This window comes from Eublepharis macularius, chromosome 10 (assembly GCF_028583425.1).
Source record: "Eublepharis macularius isolate TG4126 chromosome 10, MPM_Emac_v1.0, whole genome shotgun sequence".
NCBI lineage: Eukaryota > Metazoa > Chordata > Lepidosauria > Squamata > Eublepharidae > Eublepharis > Eublepharis macularius.
Window position 1 is genome coordinate 67,641,649 of NC_072799.1, and position 15,456 is coordinate 67,657,104.

The 15,456-nt window shown below is 38.7% G+C and overlaps 1 protein-coding gene across 6 annotated transcripts in view; it reads left to right on the forward strand.

Annotated features, from left to right (window-relative positions):
• CLCN3 (chloride voltage-gated channel 3) overlaps positions 1–15,456 on the forward strand; it is an 86,335-nt gene that overhangs the window by 67,568 nt on the left and 3,311 nt on the right. For 4 of the 6 annotated variants that reach the window (XM_054990669.1, XM_054990670.1, XM_054990672.1 and 1 more), the window contains 8 exons: positions 1,879–2,001; positions 2,294–2,500; positions 4,703–4,783; positions 5,135–5,677; positions 7,079–7,265; positions 8,252–8,650; positions 9,398–9,614; positions 14,204–14,279. In XM_054990669.1, coding sequence (XP_054846644.1) covers positions 1,879–2,001; positions 2,294–2,500; positions 4,703–4,783; positions 5,135–5,677; positions 7,079–7,265; positions 8,252–8,650; positions 9,398–9,614; positions 14,204–14,279 — 1,833 coding nt within the window. The remainder of the gene's footprint in view (positions 1–1,878; positions 2,002–2,293; positions 2,501–4,702; positions 4,784–5,134; positions 5,678–7,078; positions 7,266–8,251; positions 8,651–9,397; positions 9,615–14,203; positions 14,280–15,456) is intronic. The other 2 variants (XM_054990673.1, XM_054990675.1) reach the window with 1 other exon arrangement.

The window sequence follows — 15,456 nt, forward strand, 5'->3', positions numbered from 1 at the left end:
GATTTGAACCTGGATCTTGCAGATCCTATGCCTCTTCTGTATGGTGAACTTTGCAGTTGGTTTATATCTACTTGGCCCTCAAGGATTGGATCCATTATTCATCAGTTCTGGCCCTCATAAAGCTTTAATTCATCAATTCTGCACTTGAGGGAGTTGAATTGAAGTGGTGTCTGGTTTTTATTTCTGCAGTAGAAAAATGCTTCATTTCTACTGCAGGCTTTCTGGTGGAAGATAACACTTTAATGATTTCATCAGTGTGGGGTTTTTTTACACATGCGTTGTAATGTTTGAATGTTAGAGGGGATTGTGTGATTGGCTGGTGTTCTGAAAGGAAACTTTAAAATATCAAGCAGGACTCATGGCTCTCTGCAAAGTTTTTATGTTAGCCATTGCAATGTTTTTTCCTCCAACATTGTGATTGTGTGGTTTTTTTTTTTTTTTTGTTAAAACAGAATGCTGCAACGTTGTTTTAACAAAAAAATTAAAAAACAGGAAAAGTGACATTCTTTTTCCCACAGGGCTTTTTTGCCTGATAGCTTCTTGTATTGTGAGGAGACGATTTACTGACCAGGTTAACTGCAAAGGTTAGCAAGCACATACAACACAAAACTAGGCTTTAAAAAAAAAAAATAGATGGCAACAGAGAGTGACGAGGAAGAAATGGGGAGAAAGGGGGTAGTTATACATTGCTGTTCAACCAGTCAGATGCATGGAAGAGGAGGGTGAAAGGCAGGGCCGGGGCTTACCATTCTGCACTTTAAAAAAGCCATCTTAACTTCGATGTAAAACCCCCGCAAAGCATCGGGGTGTGTGCGCGCAGGGAGAAAAGCTGCAGAAAAGCCAGGGAAAGATCGATTCTGCTGCACATGCAGCTTTTTCCCGTGCAGAATACAAAAACGTCTGGGAAGCAGTTTGGAGACTGAATCGGGGTATTTTGACTCTGTATGCAGAACTTGGCGGATACATCGAAGCTGTATGGAGCCAGAGCCAGTGAAAAAGCCATATGCAGAAAAGACCCAAGTCCAGCACTAACCTCTACACCACAATGGCTCTCTAAACATTTAAAACATTTCTGTGCTGTCTTTCCATCCAAATGGCTTCCCAAGGGGATGAATATCAAAACACTAGAACATTTCAACATTAAAACAGCAAAAATAGTGGCTAGGGTCCATATAGGCCCATTCGTACAAGCCTGCATCACTGTGTGTGTGCCTGTTACCCTTCCAGTGGCAGCCCCTCGTGGGTGTGGAGGGTACACTGATCTTTGTGGCGTGCTAAGAAGGAAAGGCAGGCTGAGAAACTTCTCAGCATATGGTGATGGATTGTGCTTTTGCATCTCAAGTATTAGTCTGTAAATCTATCATAAACCAGGCAGGTAGCACTTGGCAATCTAGCTGTGCTCTTTGCTGGAGAGAATCTAGGTTTCTACCTCCTGTCTCTTATAATATGAGGCTAAACAAGATCCTGACTCTTCCTCAGTGTTCTGGCTGGCACTTTGCTGCTGCTGTTCTGTATTTTACATCAGGGTATGGGAAACCAGCACAATACTAGTTGTGGTTTTGTATCAGGAGGCAGAGTGGTAGGTGTTCTGGAAACAGAGTACTGGTCTATAGTGTGCACTGCAAGTAATCAATTTCGTTACTTAGAGGATTTTATAAAACAATTTAGATAGCCAATTCCCTCCCCACTTTCTCAATTGCTTGTCTTTTTAAAAAGTTTACTGTATTTATTCAAAAGGAAGACCCCAAATATAAGATAAACCCTCTAAAGAAACCCAGTTTTGCGTTTGAGTTAAATACATTGCTTAAAATGCTGCAGAATATTCACACGGCTGCTATTAAAATTTGTTAACACTTTTCTCTTTCTCTCTTTTTGCAGGGCCCAGGCTCCTACATAATGAACTATATAATGTATATTTTCTGGGCTTTGAGCTTTGCTTTCCTAGCAGTTTCTCTTGTAAAAGTGTTTGCTCCTTATGCATGTGGCTCTGGGATTCCAGAGGTAGGATTTGTTACCTTTATATTTAAGAAAAATCATACTAAGGACTATTGTAGCGTATAATTTATTAAACCTTAAAGTACAAAATGAAACTGGATGTCAAGTGAGATAATTCAAGAAAAGTGCTTTTGGATTCCTGTTCAAGGCATAAATCAGATTTATGACTCAAATGAAATAATTTTAATCAGCTGTGTTAAAACAGTTGTTTCAGTTCCATGATATACTTTGTTACATACTCGCACATTACAAAATGGGTTTCCTTGCCATTAAAATGTGTATTTCTTTTCTCTTTTAGATCAAAACTATATTGAGTGGCTTCATAATTAGAGGATACTTGGGAAAGTGGACCTTGATGATAAAAACAGTCACTCTCGTCTTGGCTGTAGCCTCAGGTTTGAGTTTAGGAAAAGAAGGCCCTCTTGTACATGTTGCTTGTTGTTGCGGCAATATCTTTTCCTATCTCTTTCCAAAGTACAGTACAAATGAAGCCAAAAAAAGAGAGGTACGTCCTTCTTAAAATTATCAATGAAATATATTTATAATGACATAGTTTGATTAAATAGACAGTAGTATATTCCTATATTAGAAATATGTTTGAATGAATAAATTCTGAAAAAAAAATATTGTCATCTTCATAAAACAAGACAGGAAGAATGAAGAATGGAGAATATACGAAGAAGATGTTGTTCCAGACTTTTTGTTTTAAGATATTTCAGGAGCTTTACACCAACGCTGAATCTAGATTTTAGAAAAGAGTAAATTTTACCATGCCTTCTTGCCTCCTGCTTCTTGGTAGTATGAACTAAGAGCCCAATGTTAGGCACTAACAACAGAATATATGATCGGGAGATGGGACTCCTTAGAGTGCAGACTCTACTCATATGGTTTTGCAGCAGTTGTAAGGTGCTTGGTGCTTTAATAGAGGTGGAACCTTAAGTGCAGTATCCAAGGTCCTACACATCTTGCTCCAGTAGAACAAATCTGTTCTGGAACAAATACCCAGTAAGTACTATTAAAAGGATTTTCAGAAGTAGTTATTGTGTGATATTCTATTTCTTATAGTACATTGTAGAATAACACCTTTTATTCTCCCATTTGATAAGATAATAGAGGTTCCTCCCCCTAACCATTCCTTGAGTGTTCCTATACACTTTCCCCCCTTCACAAATCACTGTTGCTTTTTGCCTGTTTCTGATGGAAGGGGTAGAAAATGATGAGATCACAGTAGCAGTATTAGAGAGAGAGAGGGTTTTAATGGTTTGATTTTATATTGTGATATTGTTTAAATTGTAAGCTACTTCAAGCAGGATTTTGAAGAGGTGGGATAGAAATATATGAAAAAAATCAATCTAAGATAAAACTTTGGTTATAGCTTCTGAGATACTGGGTTAACAGCAGAAAGCAGCAGGATTTTTTTTAACCACTGCCCTGTTGTGACTGTTCTGCCTTGAAAAAAGCAACTGTCCCTCACATAATCTCCCTATAAAACAAAGGTTCCTGACAAACCCTTCCTAGATCCCCAGGGGGGCTGTCGGTCACCTAAGGTGGTGTCAAAGGGCAGAATTCCAAAACTGTGGCAAGTGAAGCCTCACTAGCCAGGATAGTGAGCTGCCACCAGCCTCTTTCCAACTTGTAGCTTAAGGCCAAGAGGCAAGCCTCAAACCTTCTAGGTACTAACAGGCAAAACCAACCTGGCAAGGTAGCCACATTGCAGGCTTGATTCAGAGAACACATAATTAGGTAGCTTATGGCAAATTGGCCAAAGTACTAGATTCAGATTGAAGCTGCAATATTTAATAATTCCACACCAATAGGAAAGGAAATTTATTAAAGAAAATGCAAATAAAGAAACATAAACGTGTGTAAGCTGGAGAAACAAAAATAACAACAGGCTAGTTAGCTATACCGTCATGCACTTGCAAACTTATTCTGGTACCTTATGTTAGCTTTCAGCAGGTTTCAAAATCCAAGTGGGAGTTTTAGGCTCTCAGGTCCAGAAATCCAGAGAACAAAAGTAAAAAGGATGCTAGCATCAGGAATCCATCAGTGTCATCATAGCATTCAGAAGCAAGAGTTTCTTCCAAAGGGGAGCAAAATGAGTCCTCTAGAAAGAAGTGTACCCAAGGAGGGGGAAGATAGACTAAAAGACAACTTTTTAAGGCCAGGTTCCCACAGCAGGCCCAACCAACTTAGCCAGTCAGAAAGGACTTAACCTGTGGCAACAGGCTCTGCAGGTGCTTGCCTTCACAGGTGGAGGGGAAGAATGAATTACTTATTCCCGTAATGCTCAGAAGGCTAGGTCCAGCCTTCCTCAGGCTTTGTCCTAGAGATCTGTTAAGATTTTTCACCTGCGGCACCAAACTGGCACTGGCATTCTGAAAACTGCCAGTGCCAACCAGCTTTAATCTCCCAAAAGAAAAATGTTTATTTCTCCAGGACTAATAAATCTATAGGTAGGCCAGAAGCCTGAACCAACTGAACAAGAAACGAACTAGATAAGTGAGTTTCTTGGTGCTTCCAATCTTGAAAAGAGAATACCTTCAAATCCCAGGAGGCCATGAAGGATAAGAGTCTCTGTTGTTGATTATTCAGCTTTACTACAGTTTTGTACATTCCAGTCTTTGCATTATACTTTTGAACAAGTAACACTGGTTATTATATATGACTTGCCCATGAACACTAAGTGATGTTGTCCTTTCTACAGGTATTATCAGCTGCATCAGCAGCAGGAGTATCAGTAGCCTTTGGTGCCCCCATTGGCGGAGTTCTTTTCAGCCTGGAGGAGGTATATATAAGCAGTGCTTAAAATACATATTGTTTCATTATTGTTGTCCTCATGTATGGCTTGGCTTTGAGTCTCTCATATACCATCCAAGTCTAAATTTGCATGGTTTCACGCCATGTGTACTTCACCTCCTGATTGTTTGGTCTATTTTCAAATATTTTGACATAAATAGTTTTGTATTTCATGCGTTATCACTGTTTCATTATCACTTTGAGAGTTTCTGCTTGGGACACTGTAGCCTATTATTTTAAAAACATAAACTAACTTTAATTGCCATTGATTAGTATGGTTATCTCTTCTAAGCAAAGCGGAAAGCAAGTAGGTAGTGAAATCGACTTTTGTTTCTTACAGGTCAGTTATTATTTTCCTCTGAAAACCTTATGGAGATCATTTTTTGCTGCTTTGGTTGCTGCATTTGTTTTGAGGTCTATCAATCCTTTTGGTAACAGCCGCCTAGTACTTTTTTATGTTGAATACCATACCCCGTGGTATCTTTTTGAACTGTTACCCTTCATTCTTCTGGGAGTGTTTGGTGGATTGTGGGGAGCATTCTTCATCCGTGCAAACATCGCTTGGTGTCGCCGCCGCAAGTCAACGAAATTTGGAAAGTACCCAGTTCTAGAGGTCATAGTTGTAGCAGCAATAACTGCTGTCATTGCTTTCCCAAACCCATACACCAGAGTCAACACCAGTGAGCTGATTAAAGAACTCTTTACAGACTGTGGGCCCTTGGAATCTTCCTCCCTGTGTGATTACAGAAATGATATGAATGCCAGTAAAATAGTTGATATTCCTGACCGTCCAGCAGGCACTGGAGTGTATTCAGCTATATGGCAGCTATGTTTAGCTCTTATATTTAAGATTATAATGACAGTCTTCACCTTTGGAATCAAGGTAAGATACGAGAAATTGTCTCTTTGATCATTGCCCTTCTCCTTCCCATTTGACTCCTCTTATTCAAATATATAATGGAAAGTTTATAGCAGTCAAAAGAACATGCTTCTAGTATAATTTAGGACCGAAATCAAATGATTGCTTGTTGGGTGTCAGGAATATGTACACTCTCAGTGCAATCCTAAACAGAGTTACTCTAGTCCAAACTCATCAATCTCAATGGGCTTAGACTGGAGTAACACTTCTTATTGCACTGTATAATTTCTCCTTTAAATTGGTGACTCCACAGTAGGCGAATGAAAACTCCTCCATAATAAATCATGAGGGCCTTAGAAGGCCAGCCTTCAGAAGATAAGGTCTTTACTGCTTTGAAATTCTCCAGTGCTCCAGGGTGGAACAGTCATAATCATAACTGAAGGGTAGACGCTCCTCCCTGGAGGCAGGCAGGGTTGTCGTTCTTTAATTTTGCACTTTGACAAGAGTTGGTATAGGAGTTCAGATGAGACAGATTTATTCTCGCATGAAGTAGTAAAATGCTTAGTAAGCTACCTTTTAAAGTAACATGTGGAACTAGTGGAAAGGTGAGTGGATGAACATGGCTGAGTGTCTAAAGACAAATGCTGTTGTAAGGAGCAGAAACTGAATTATATCTTGGCAGATTGCTTTATCTTGGATGAGTCCGGTTTTGATGGAGGAATTTAGCTTAAGAACTTGAATGAATTTGTGCAATTTGGGTGTAAGGCCAACTCAGGTGTAGGCTTTTAAGAATATTTCAGATGTAGGATTTCTTTTCGTTGGAAAAAAATGAGTTTGTTTCCAGCTACAGTAGCCTGTGTACGAAGCACCCTGCCATAAAGGTTAGCTGTTCTGCCCAGCAGCAACCAGAAGAATGTGAGTAGGTGGAGTGTTTGCATAATGTAGCATTGACTGACTTCCATTAGGAGTTGCTGAGAGAGAAAGTACATGCAATTCTAACATAGCTATGCTGCACCTGTGCTTAGACATTCGGGAATCCCTTTTGATGAACATTCACAAGTAACTGAAGATATAGCTGCAGGGGCTCTGTGCCTGTCTCCTTCTGTCCTTGTTCACTTCCCAGAAGTAGCAGTAGAAGAGGACTTTCTGCATTACCATTGCCATTCCTGTGTACAAGCTTGTGCTGCTACTCTCACATTTCTAGAGCCCTGGTTAACTACAGTGCTGAAGAAAAGCCTTTCATTCTTTTCCAGCTACTTTCCTATGAGAAGAAAAGGAAAAGAGAGTAGGATGCAAGGCATATGTAGGCTTGTGCCTTTGGAAGCTTTCATGCTATCACATGGTTGATAAAAATGTCTAAAGTTAATGCTTGTGAAGCATTCCTTTGAGACTATAATTTTCATTAGTTTTCTTTTTTCTTGTTAGGTTCCCTCAGGTTTGTTCATACCTAGTATGGCCATTGGAGCAATAGCTGGAAGAATTGTGGGAATTGCTGTAGAGCAGCTTGCTTATTACCACCATGACTGGTTTATCTTCAAGGAGTGGTGTGAAGTTGGAGCAGACTGTATAACCCCAGGCCTCTATGCTATGGTTGGTGCTGCTGCATGCTTAGGTAACTGAATTGTAACACAGCAAATAAAAGAAATTAGTCCCTTCTTAGGTGGCCTACCTAGGTCTGTTTAAGGAAATTACATAAATGGATGCATTAGAATTGCTTTTTGCTTTGAATGTGGCCATCTTCCCTCCTGTTGTGCTGTGTGCTCTTTATACTTACTTACCTTGGAGAGTCCAGTAGCTAAGTGGAACTGAGGGTGAAGGGCGCTGTCTCTCCCAGAGTGAGAGCTGTTTCAGCAGGAAACAGCAGTGCATGTGCTCTGGGGGTGGGGGGAGAGGTACCCTTCTACATTTTTTAAAACTGCAGAACCTACTGACTGGTAGGCCTGTATATACACAGTCCCATGTGTGCCTGCACAGAAGACCTCAGTGAACCACAGTTACAGGTAAGTGCAACCCTGTTTTATTGATGAGGACCAACTTAATAGCTATGATTATCTCACTTAGCAGCTTTTTATACGTGCTACATATGGAGCAGAGAGAGAGAGAGAGAGAGAAGCAGACACCATCACACGCATGCTCCAGATTCAGCTCAGATTTGATGCTTTTATTTCTCACTTTCCACATGCTCTCAGCTAATGCGAAGGTGTTTTGTTTGTTGTTTGGCTTTTAATTTTCTCTTTCTGGATTTTTTTTTTATTTTAGTATTTTAAAATTTTGTTGTTCAGCCTGTTTTCCTCTTCCCCCAATCATGCATCTTCTCACAGATCCATTTATATTGTACATATTTTTTTTAAAATGAAGTGTTCTTTATTTTTAATGAAGTGCTATACTTAACAATATCATGAGCTGCTTTGAGAAATCTGGTCAAAAAGCAGCATATGTATCTAATAAATGAATTAATATTAAACAATACTGGGGACTGGAAATTATTACCAGGTCTGTACCTGGCAGTATCTCAGTGGTCAAGGACCACCACATTTATATATTATCCCATAAGAGCATATTGATGAGCAAAGGGTTTTTTTCCCCCTTTTCTTTCAGGTGGTGTAACAAGGATGACTGTCTCTCTAGTGGTTATTGTATTTGAGTTAACAGGCGGCCTGGAATACATCGTGCCCCTTATGGCTGCAGTAATGACAAGCAAGTGGGTAGGAGATGCATTTGGCAGGGAAGGTATTTATGAAGCACACATCCGTCTGAATGGATATCCTTTCCTGGATGCAAAAGAAGAATTCACCCATACAACACTGGCTGCTGATGTTATGAGGCCACGAAGAAATGACCCACCATTAGCAGTATTAACCCAAGATAATATGACAGTGAATGATATAGAACATTTGATCAATGAAACCAGCTATAATGGTTTCCCTGTTATAATGTCAAAAGAGTCCCAGAGACTAGTGGGTTTTGCTCTAAGGAGAGACTTGACTATTGCAATAGGTAATTGTTTTTCTGTCTTCTGAATGTGTGTGCTCCCTTCAGAACAGTTAATATTGAAGATAAGCATAGCAGATATGGGTTGGGTGATGGTATTTGGGTATCAGAAGTGCCCTCATTCTGCTACATGCGTCCTGTATTTTTGCTTTGTGGCATTTTCAATGTAATTGTGCTACTGTAGCTTTGTGAAACAGAGTGTATTGTATATGACCACCTCATTTTAAAGCGGTATATATTGGATGCATTCATGAGATGCACAGCTTAATTCTTATGTTTGATACTGGTCCACAAAAATAATCACAGTTGCCACATTCAGATGGTCCCTTAGGTTTCTTTGAAGGAGACTATGAAGTTGTAGAAATGATGCTAATTTGTTATGGAGTTCTATAGGAAAGCAAGTTATTGCTTGAATTAATTTTTGTGTCTCTGGAAAATTATGCGTTAACAACTCTTTTTTGCTTTCTATAATCAGCACCCCCTATTGCTTTTTTTCTTAGAATGCCACAATGCAGGTGGCACTTGCTAAATTTAGTAATTTAGTAGGTTGAATGGTCCTATTCATATTTAGAATTTTAGGAATATTATGTAACACTGTGACATGGGTATTGAAAAAAATTCTATTTGTAGCAAGTATAGTTGTTTCGTGGATATCTAGTTGTTTCTTGCGTCTTTTTTGAAAGCACATTACATTATTTTAAATGAAGAGTGAATTCAACTTCTCTTATTTTTCTTTTCCTTTCTCGATTAAAGAAAGTGCCAGAAAGAAACAAGAAGGCATTGTTGGCAGTTCCCGGGTCTGCTTTGCCCAGCATACCCCATCACTTCCAGCAGAAAGCCCTCGCCCATTGAAGCTTAGAAGCATTCTTGATATGAGCCCTTTTACTGTAACGGATCACACACCGATGGAGATAGTGGTGGATATTTTCCGCAAGTTGGGCCTGAGGCAGTGCCTTGTAACACACAATGGGTGAGTCCAGTGATGGGAAATGCTGTTCATACCACAAAGGTTTGAGAGTGCTTATTTTCCTACCTCTTTCCAATTACTCTGACAGAACTTTGGCACCCAAACAGTTTAAAAACATTAAGTATGGGGCGATGATCTAATTGGGTGGTCAGGCATCTCCATTTCCTCCCAGTTTTATTTTCCAAATGAATGCTTTCCTTTGTGTATTACTAAATCTCACCATTTCGCCTAGCTTGCTGTCACACAACCCAAAATAAGCCCTGAGAATCATCATCTTAGTTTAGTTTTGTGACATGAGAAAATATTCCTGTGCTCAGTGGTTTCCTTCATCATGAAAAATGCAGAAGTGCTAAACGTCATTAAGAGTCATCAGTTGTATTGCATTAAAACATTGGGATCACACCTTCAGATTACTCCAATGTCTCAGAAAACTTCATATGGGATGGGATAATATGTATAACTGCCTCAAAGCTCCCGTGTCTCTGAACTGCACCCATTTTTCAGTAAGAATTTTTGTGCCTTTCTCAGACATAGCAAGTGTGAGAAGAATGGTTTGCAAGAATTCTCATGAGACAAATTTTTTTTATAACACTTAATGCCTTATAATAATTCATTTGTACGGTCTGTGATTATGTTGCTTTTACTGTCAAATGCAACTGACCTTTGGTTTAGTAGCTATCTTTTCTTACGATTTTCTTCCTCTTTTGATATTGTACTGCTTCGGCATCTCTCCCTTAAAAAAAAAAAGTGTGGGAAGGAGCTGTATGTTAAAAGGAACAGAGCCACTCCTGAAAATGGAGTTCATATTAATATAAGGAAAAAATTATTTATTTATTTGATTTATACCCCACCCTCCCCACGAATGAGCTCAGGGTGGCTCACATCATCCAGAAAATACAATAAATTAATCATCAACTATAAAATCAAGAACAATCTTAAAGCAATCATTAAAATAGTCCTACTGGACTGCTGGATCAGATCCATGGCCCATCTGGTATAGCATCCTCTTTCACACAGCAGGATTGGAGTCTAGTGGCACGTTAGAGACCAATAGTATTTTGGGGGTATAAGTTTTTGAGAGTCAAAGCACTCTTCTTCAGATGCAAGGCATCTTTGACTCTTGAAAGCTTATATCCCCAAAATCTTCCTGATCTCTAAGGTGCCACTGGACTCAGATCCTGCTGCCTCTGGATGTGGAGGTTACCTTTAGTCACCATGGTGGGCAGCCCCTAATTGACCTATCCTCCATGAATCTGTCCAATCCCATTTTAAAGCTATCTGTTAGTGGCCGTCACTACATCCAGTGGCAGTAAATCTCACAATTTAAATACTTGTTGATTTAAAAAGTCCTTCTTTTTGTCCATCCTGAATCTACTGCTGATGAATTTAATTGAACACCTCTCAGTTCTGGTATGAGGGAGAAGAAAATGTTCTTTCAGCCCATTTTCCATCACTTGCATAAATTTATAAATATGCCTCCCCACCCCCACTTTTTTCTAAACTGTAAAGCCCTAGACCAGGGGTGGCCAAACTTGCTTAAAGTAAGAGCCACATAGAATAAACGTCAGATGTTTGAGAGCCACAAGACATGATGCATTGAAGTGACTTCAGATGAAGAGGTGGGTTTGGGGGAGTATCCTGAAAGTGATATCACAAGAAGGGGTGGGGTTTTGGTGCAGTATGCTGGAAGTGACATCATCAGAAGGGGTGGAGCTTGGGATATCACAGCCTTGCTAGGCTTCACCCCCAAAGTCCCCAGGTATTTTCTGAGTCAGACCCGGCAACCCTAACATTTTTATTGAAAATATGAAAGACATGGAAAGAAAGAAGGAAGGGAAAAAGGAAAAAGGGAGGGGAAGACATGGAAAGAAAGAAGGAAAAGGAGGGAGGGAAAGACATGGAAAGAAAAGAGGAAAGAAAGAGAGGGAAATAAAATAAAATAAAATAAAATGTATGGCCATGGCAAGACGTAGGGACCACTGGGAGCCACACAATATGTGTAGAAGAGCCACATGTGGCTCCCGAGCCACCGTTTGGCCACCCCTGCCCTAGACTCTGTAATCGTTCCTCGCAGGAAAGGTGATAGTTCTCCACAGGTCTTTTCCCAGCATTGCAATATCTTTTTTTGATGATACAGTGATCAGAACTGTACAAAGTAATCTAAATGACCATAGAAAGGGGCATTGCAGTATTGGTTATTTTTATTTTCAGTCCCTTTCCTAATAATCCCCAACATAGAGGGGATTTTTTTTATTGCTGCCACACACTGCCATCCATACTTCTCTGTTACATCTTGTTCAGCGTACTCTGTCTTCTGATGTTGCTATCTTTGCCCTGATCATAAGGAGGTCTCTCCACATCATCTAGCGTCGCTGTTGGGCTCACAAACATATTCTGCGGAGATTTCAGGACACTCGATAAGTTGAAGTAGATGTTATGGACAGGAATATAAAATTTTGGAGCAATCCTAAATTCCTTCTGACATGCAGTTCCACTTTCAGTGCTTCTGTTCAACATAGCTTGTCTGTGTGTAGACGTAATGAGAGCTGCTCCTCTCCTTCCATTGAAACTTATAACTTAAAGGCATGAGCTTTCCCAGCAAGATCTTTGGAGCCGCTGTGTTACAGTTCAGATGTTGTGTGGCAGGACTGCTTGCCCATTTAACTGCTTTGAGAGGTGGCCTGCTCTTGTGAGCAGCATAATGTTGGAGGAGGAGTCTGCTATTTTGCCAATTTATTAATCAAGACAACCAATTTAAAATGTTTTTAGTTTACTATTATGATTTGAGATTGCATATTAAACTTTAGGTGGTTGATACCACTGTGATGCAGTATATTGCTTCCATTTACTGTTTTTAATAGTGTTTAAGAAAGTATTTGTACTTTCAACCCACGCTAAAAGATAAATTGTTGCATTTATATGGCAGTTCTAAAGCGTATGGCTTTGTTGTTGTGTGCACTACAATACTTTAAGATACTATTTGGATGAATGACTCTGTTTTTAAAAAGTCATGCTTCCAAATATATATTGTTAAATATGACCTTTTCCCTTCAGGATAGTGGCTTTTGAGATCTATTGGTTAAAGCCATTGGGTTTGGGATCTATCAGTTAAAGCCGTTGATAATATCTGAAACAAATTGGAGTGTAGTAAAATGTGTTGTTATTCTTTACTACATCTGAAAGGCTCTGATTAGCCAAAATAATAAATAACTATGTAGAAAGATAATCTAATATTAAATTACTTAACAAATTTTAAGTGAATTTCTTAGAAAAAAATGTCACCTGCTTTGTCAACCTGTAGCTTTGTAATATCTCTGTGTTTTCTTGCTTCAGGTACTTAATGTATTTTGAATTTCATAATTTCACAGTTGCTGGACTTGATTCCCTTTCTCAATTTTGGGAGCAAACCCCCAAACATTAAAAAAACCCTCATCTGTATTTGTATGCTTGCTGCATAATGGCACCATCAAACCACTAGGATTTTATCCTGATTAGCATTTTGGGTCCGCTTCTCACGATATCTATATAGGAAAAAAGCAGCGGGCATCTGAGGCGGTACTTTTTTTTTAGTACAAAATTTGTAGATCTTGAAAAATATTAGTCAACAAAATATTTGTTGTAAGAGACCTACAGACATTACTTATAAGTCACCATCAGTAAAAGTATGATCTTTGACTCTAAAAAAGTTTCTAAATTGGAACGACTCTAATCCTTGGTTTTGTACATTCTACATTGTCAAGACAATGAATATCACTGGAGAATTTGCAAAACACTGCTTATTATTGGGATGTTTATATTCATGTTCCATGAAATTGCTGTGTAAGTGTGGGCTTTCTTAGCTGGTACAGACTTTCCCATTTGAAAATCTTTGTTTTCAATTTTTCAAAAAGCCTCCAGCTTTTTGACTTTTGAGAGAAGGTTGAAACATAGGTAATATTTGGAAAATCCAAGGCTCCAGTAGGAGGCTAAACAGGATCTCCAGAAGTCAAGATATGGGACTCTGGCATGATTTCTTATCCATCCACCTTTTCCATTGTCACATGGCTCTGTTCCAACAAGATTTTGATTCCCTGGACTCCACATCCTTTCCTATTTCCATTCCTTCATTCGTTTTTTTTTAAAATAATTGCAAATAACATGCAAATTTTGATTCAGCCAAATTATTCTAGATGCAGAACTTAGGCAATTTACAGGTACGGCTAAGGGAAATGGTACAGACCCCATGCAGCCTTGCTTAACCATCTTCCAATACAACATGAATCCAGAGGGGTGGTGGTGGTGGTTAAAATTGTTATTTCCTGATATTTATAAAAGTTGTGTTCACATCTGATTCATTATAAGAATAGTAAACAACTAATTCTGTATTATATTATTCTGAGTTTAATATGCGTTTTCAGCTAGCTGCAGCAAGATAGGTTTTTAGATCCCACAGAAAGGGGGTACTGATCTTCACTTTTTCAGTTAATCTTTTCATTATTAGCATTTCTGCAGTCCATATTTTCATTTTACTTTTTCTGAACTTCTCTCATTGTGATTGGATCTTTTTTGTTTGATTTCACACAAAGTTATTAGCATAACATGATCTGTTTCAGGATTGTCTTGGGGATCATCACAAAGAAGAACATATTAGAGCATCTCGAGCAACTAAAGCAGCACGTCGAACCCTTGGTGATTAGATATATCAGATATCCTCATTAGACACTTTAGACGTCAGGAAGCATGAAACTTGTGAATTGTTCAGTTTTCTCTTACAACAGCTGAACAACAAATCTTCATTTACAAGTACAGAGGCTTTTCATTTAGACTTCAGTGTAAATTTGAAACATGAATAAAATCCAGTTGCGAAAAATATGCTAAATGAAACAGACCTGAAAATGTACTGTTAATTAAAAGAGAATGTTGTGAGAAAAAGTGGGTTAGGAAGACTAGAAGAACTACTATTCTCAAAGGTGTCATGCACATCCCTTTTTTCTTTCGGATAAGTTTTGTGTAAAATACATCGCAAAACTGGTGGGTTTTATGTTTTCCAGTTTTAACAATAGCTACCAATCAACGTGCAAACTTCATTTTAGTTTTGATATCTGAAGGAGGATGTTCATCTTGCATTATTAGGTTTTCTATCTCTTCGTTCTATGCACTTGGAAAGTCACTTTTCTAGAGTGACTGCTAGAAAGATACGTTATAATTAAGATTATGAACAATGATACCACTTGTCAGTTGTCTGTCTTGCTGTATTCTGTTCCACTTAGATAGAAGTTGTTGCTCTGCAGCAGTTGCTATTAAAGTCTATCTTCCAAGTTTAGCTGCTTATATGCTAATTGAACTTGTACTTTATTCTAATACTTCACAAGTGTTTCATGCATCCTCTTTAAAAAATAATAAATTACAGCAAAACTACTAACCAGAATAACAAGGTCAGCAGCTCATTCTTTGCTTCTGCTTGTCTTATAATAATATCCTTTTAGGGCACCTTCATCCCTTGATATTTCTATAGAACTGGTATATTCTTATCAGCTAATAATACCTTAATCATAAGAGCACTGTTTCAGAATTTGAAAAAAAGTCTAAATATATGGTTTTCCCTCCCCCTCCCCCTGAACCTCAGATAAATTAACCTGTGATTATGTGTTCAAATGTATCTGTCTGTGCTCTTATGAAGATACCCAAACCAATAGGTTATGCTGGGTAGATTATCAAAATTGAATTATAAAGCAATTTTGAGTTTTGCTAGATTGAACCATACTTTCTTCTGATAACGGAATCAATACCACTTATTCACACCTTTTCCCTCTCCCCTTTGTCCTCCTCTGTTACTTTTTTGTTGGCATATGACTATCAACAACAA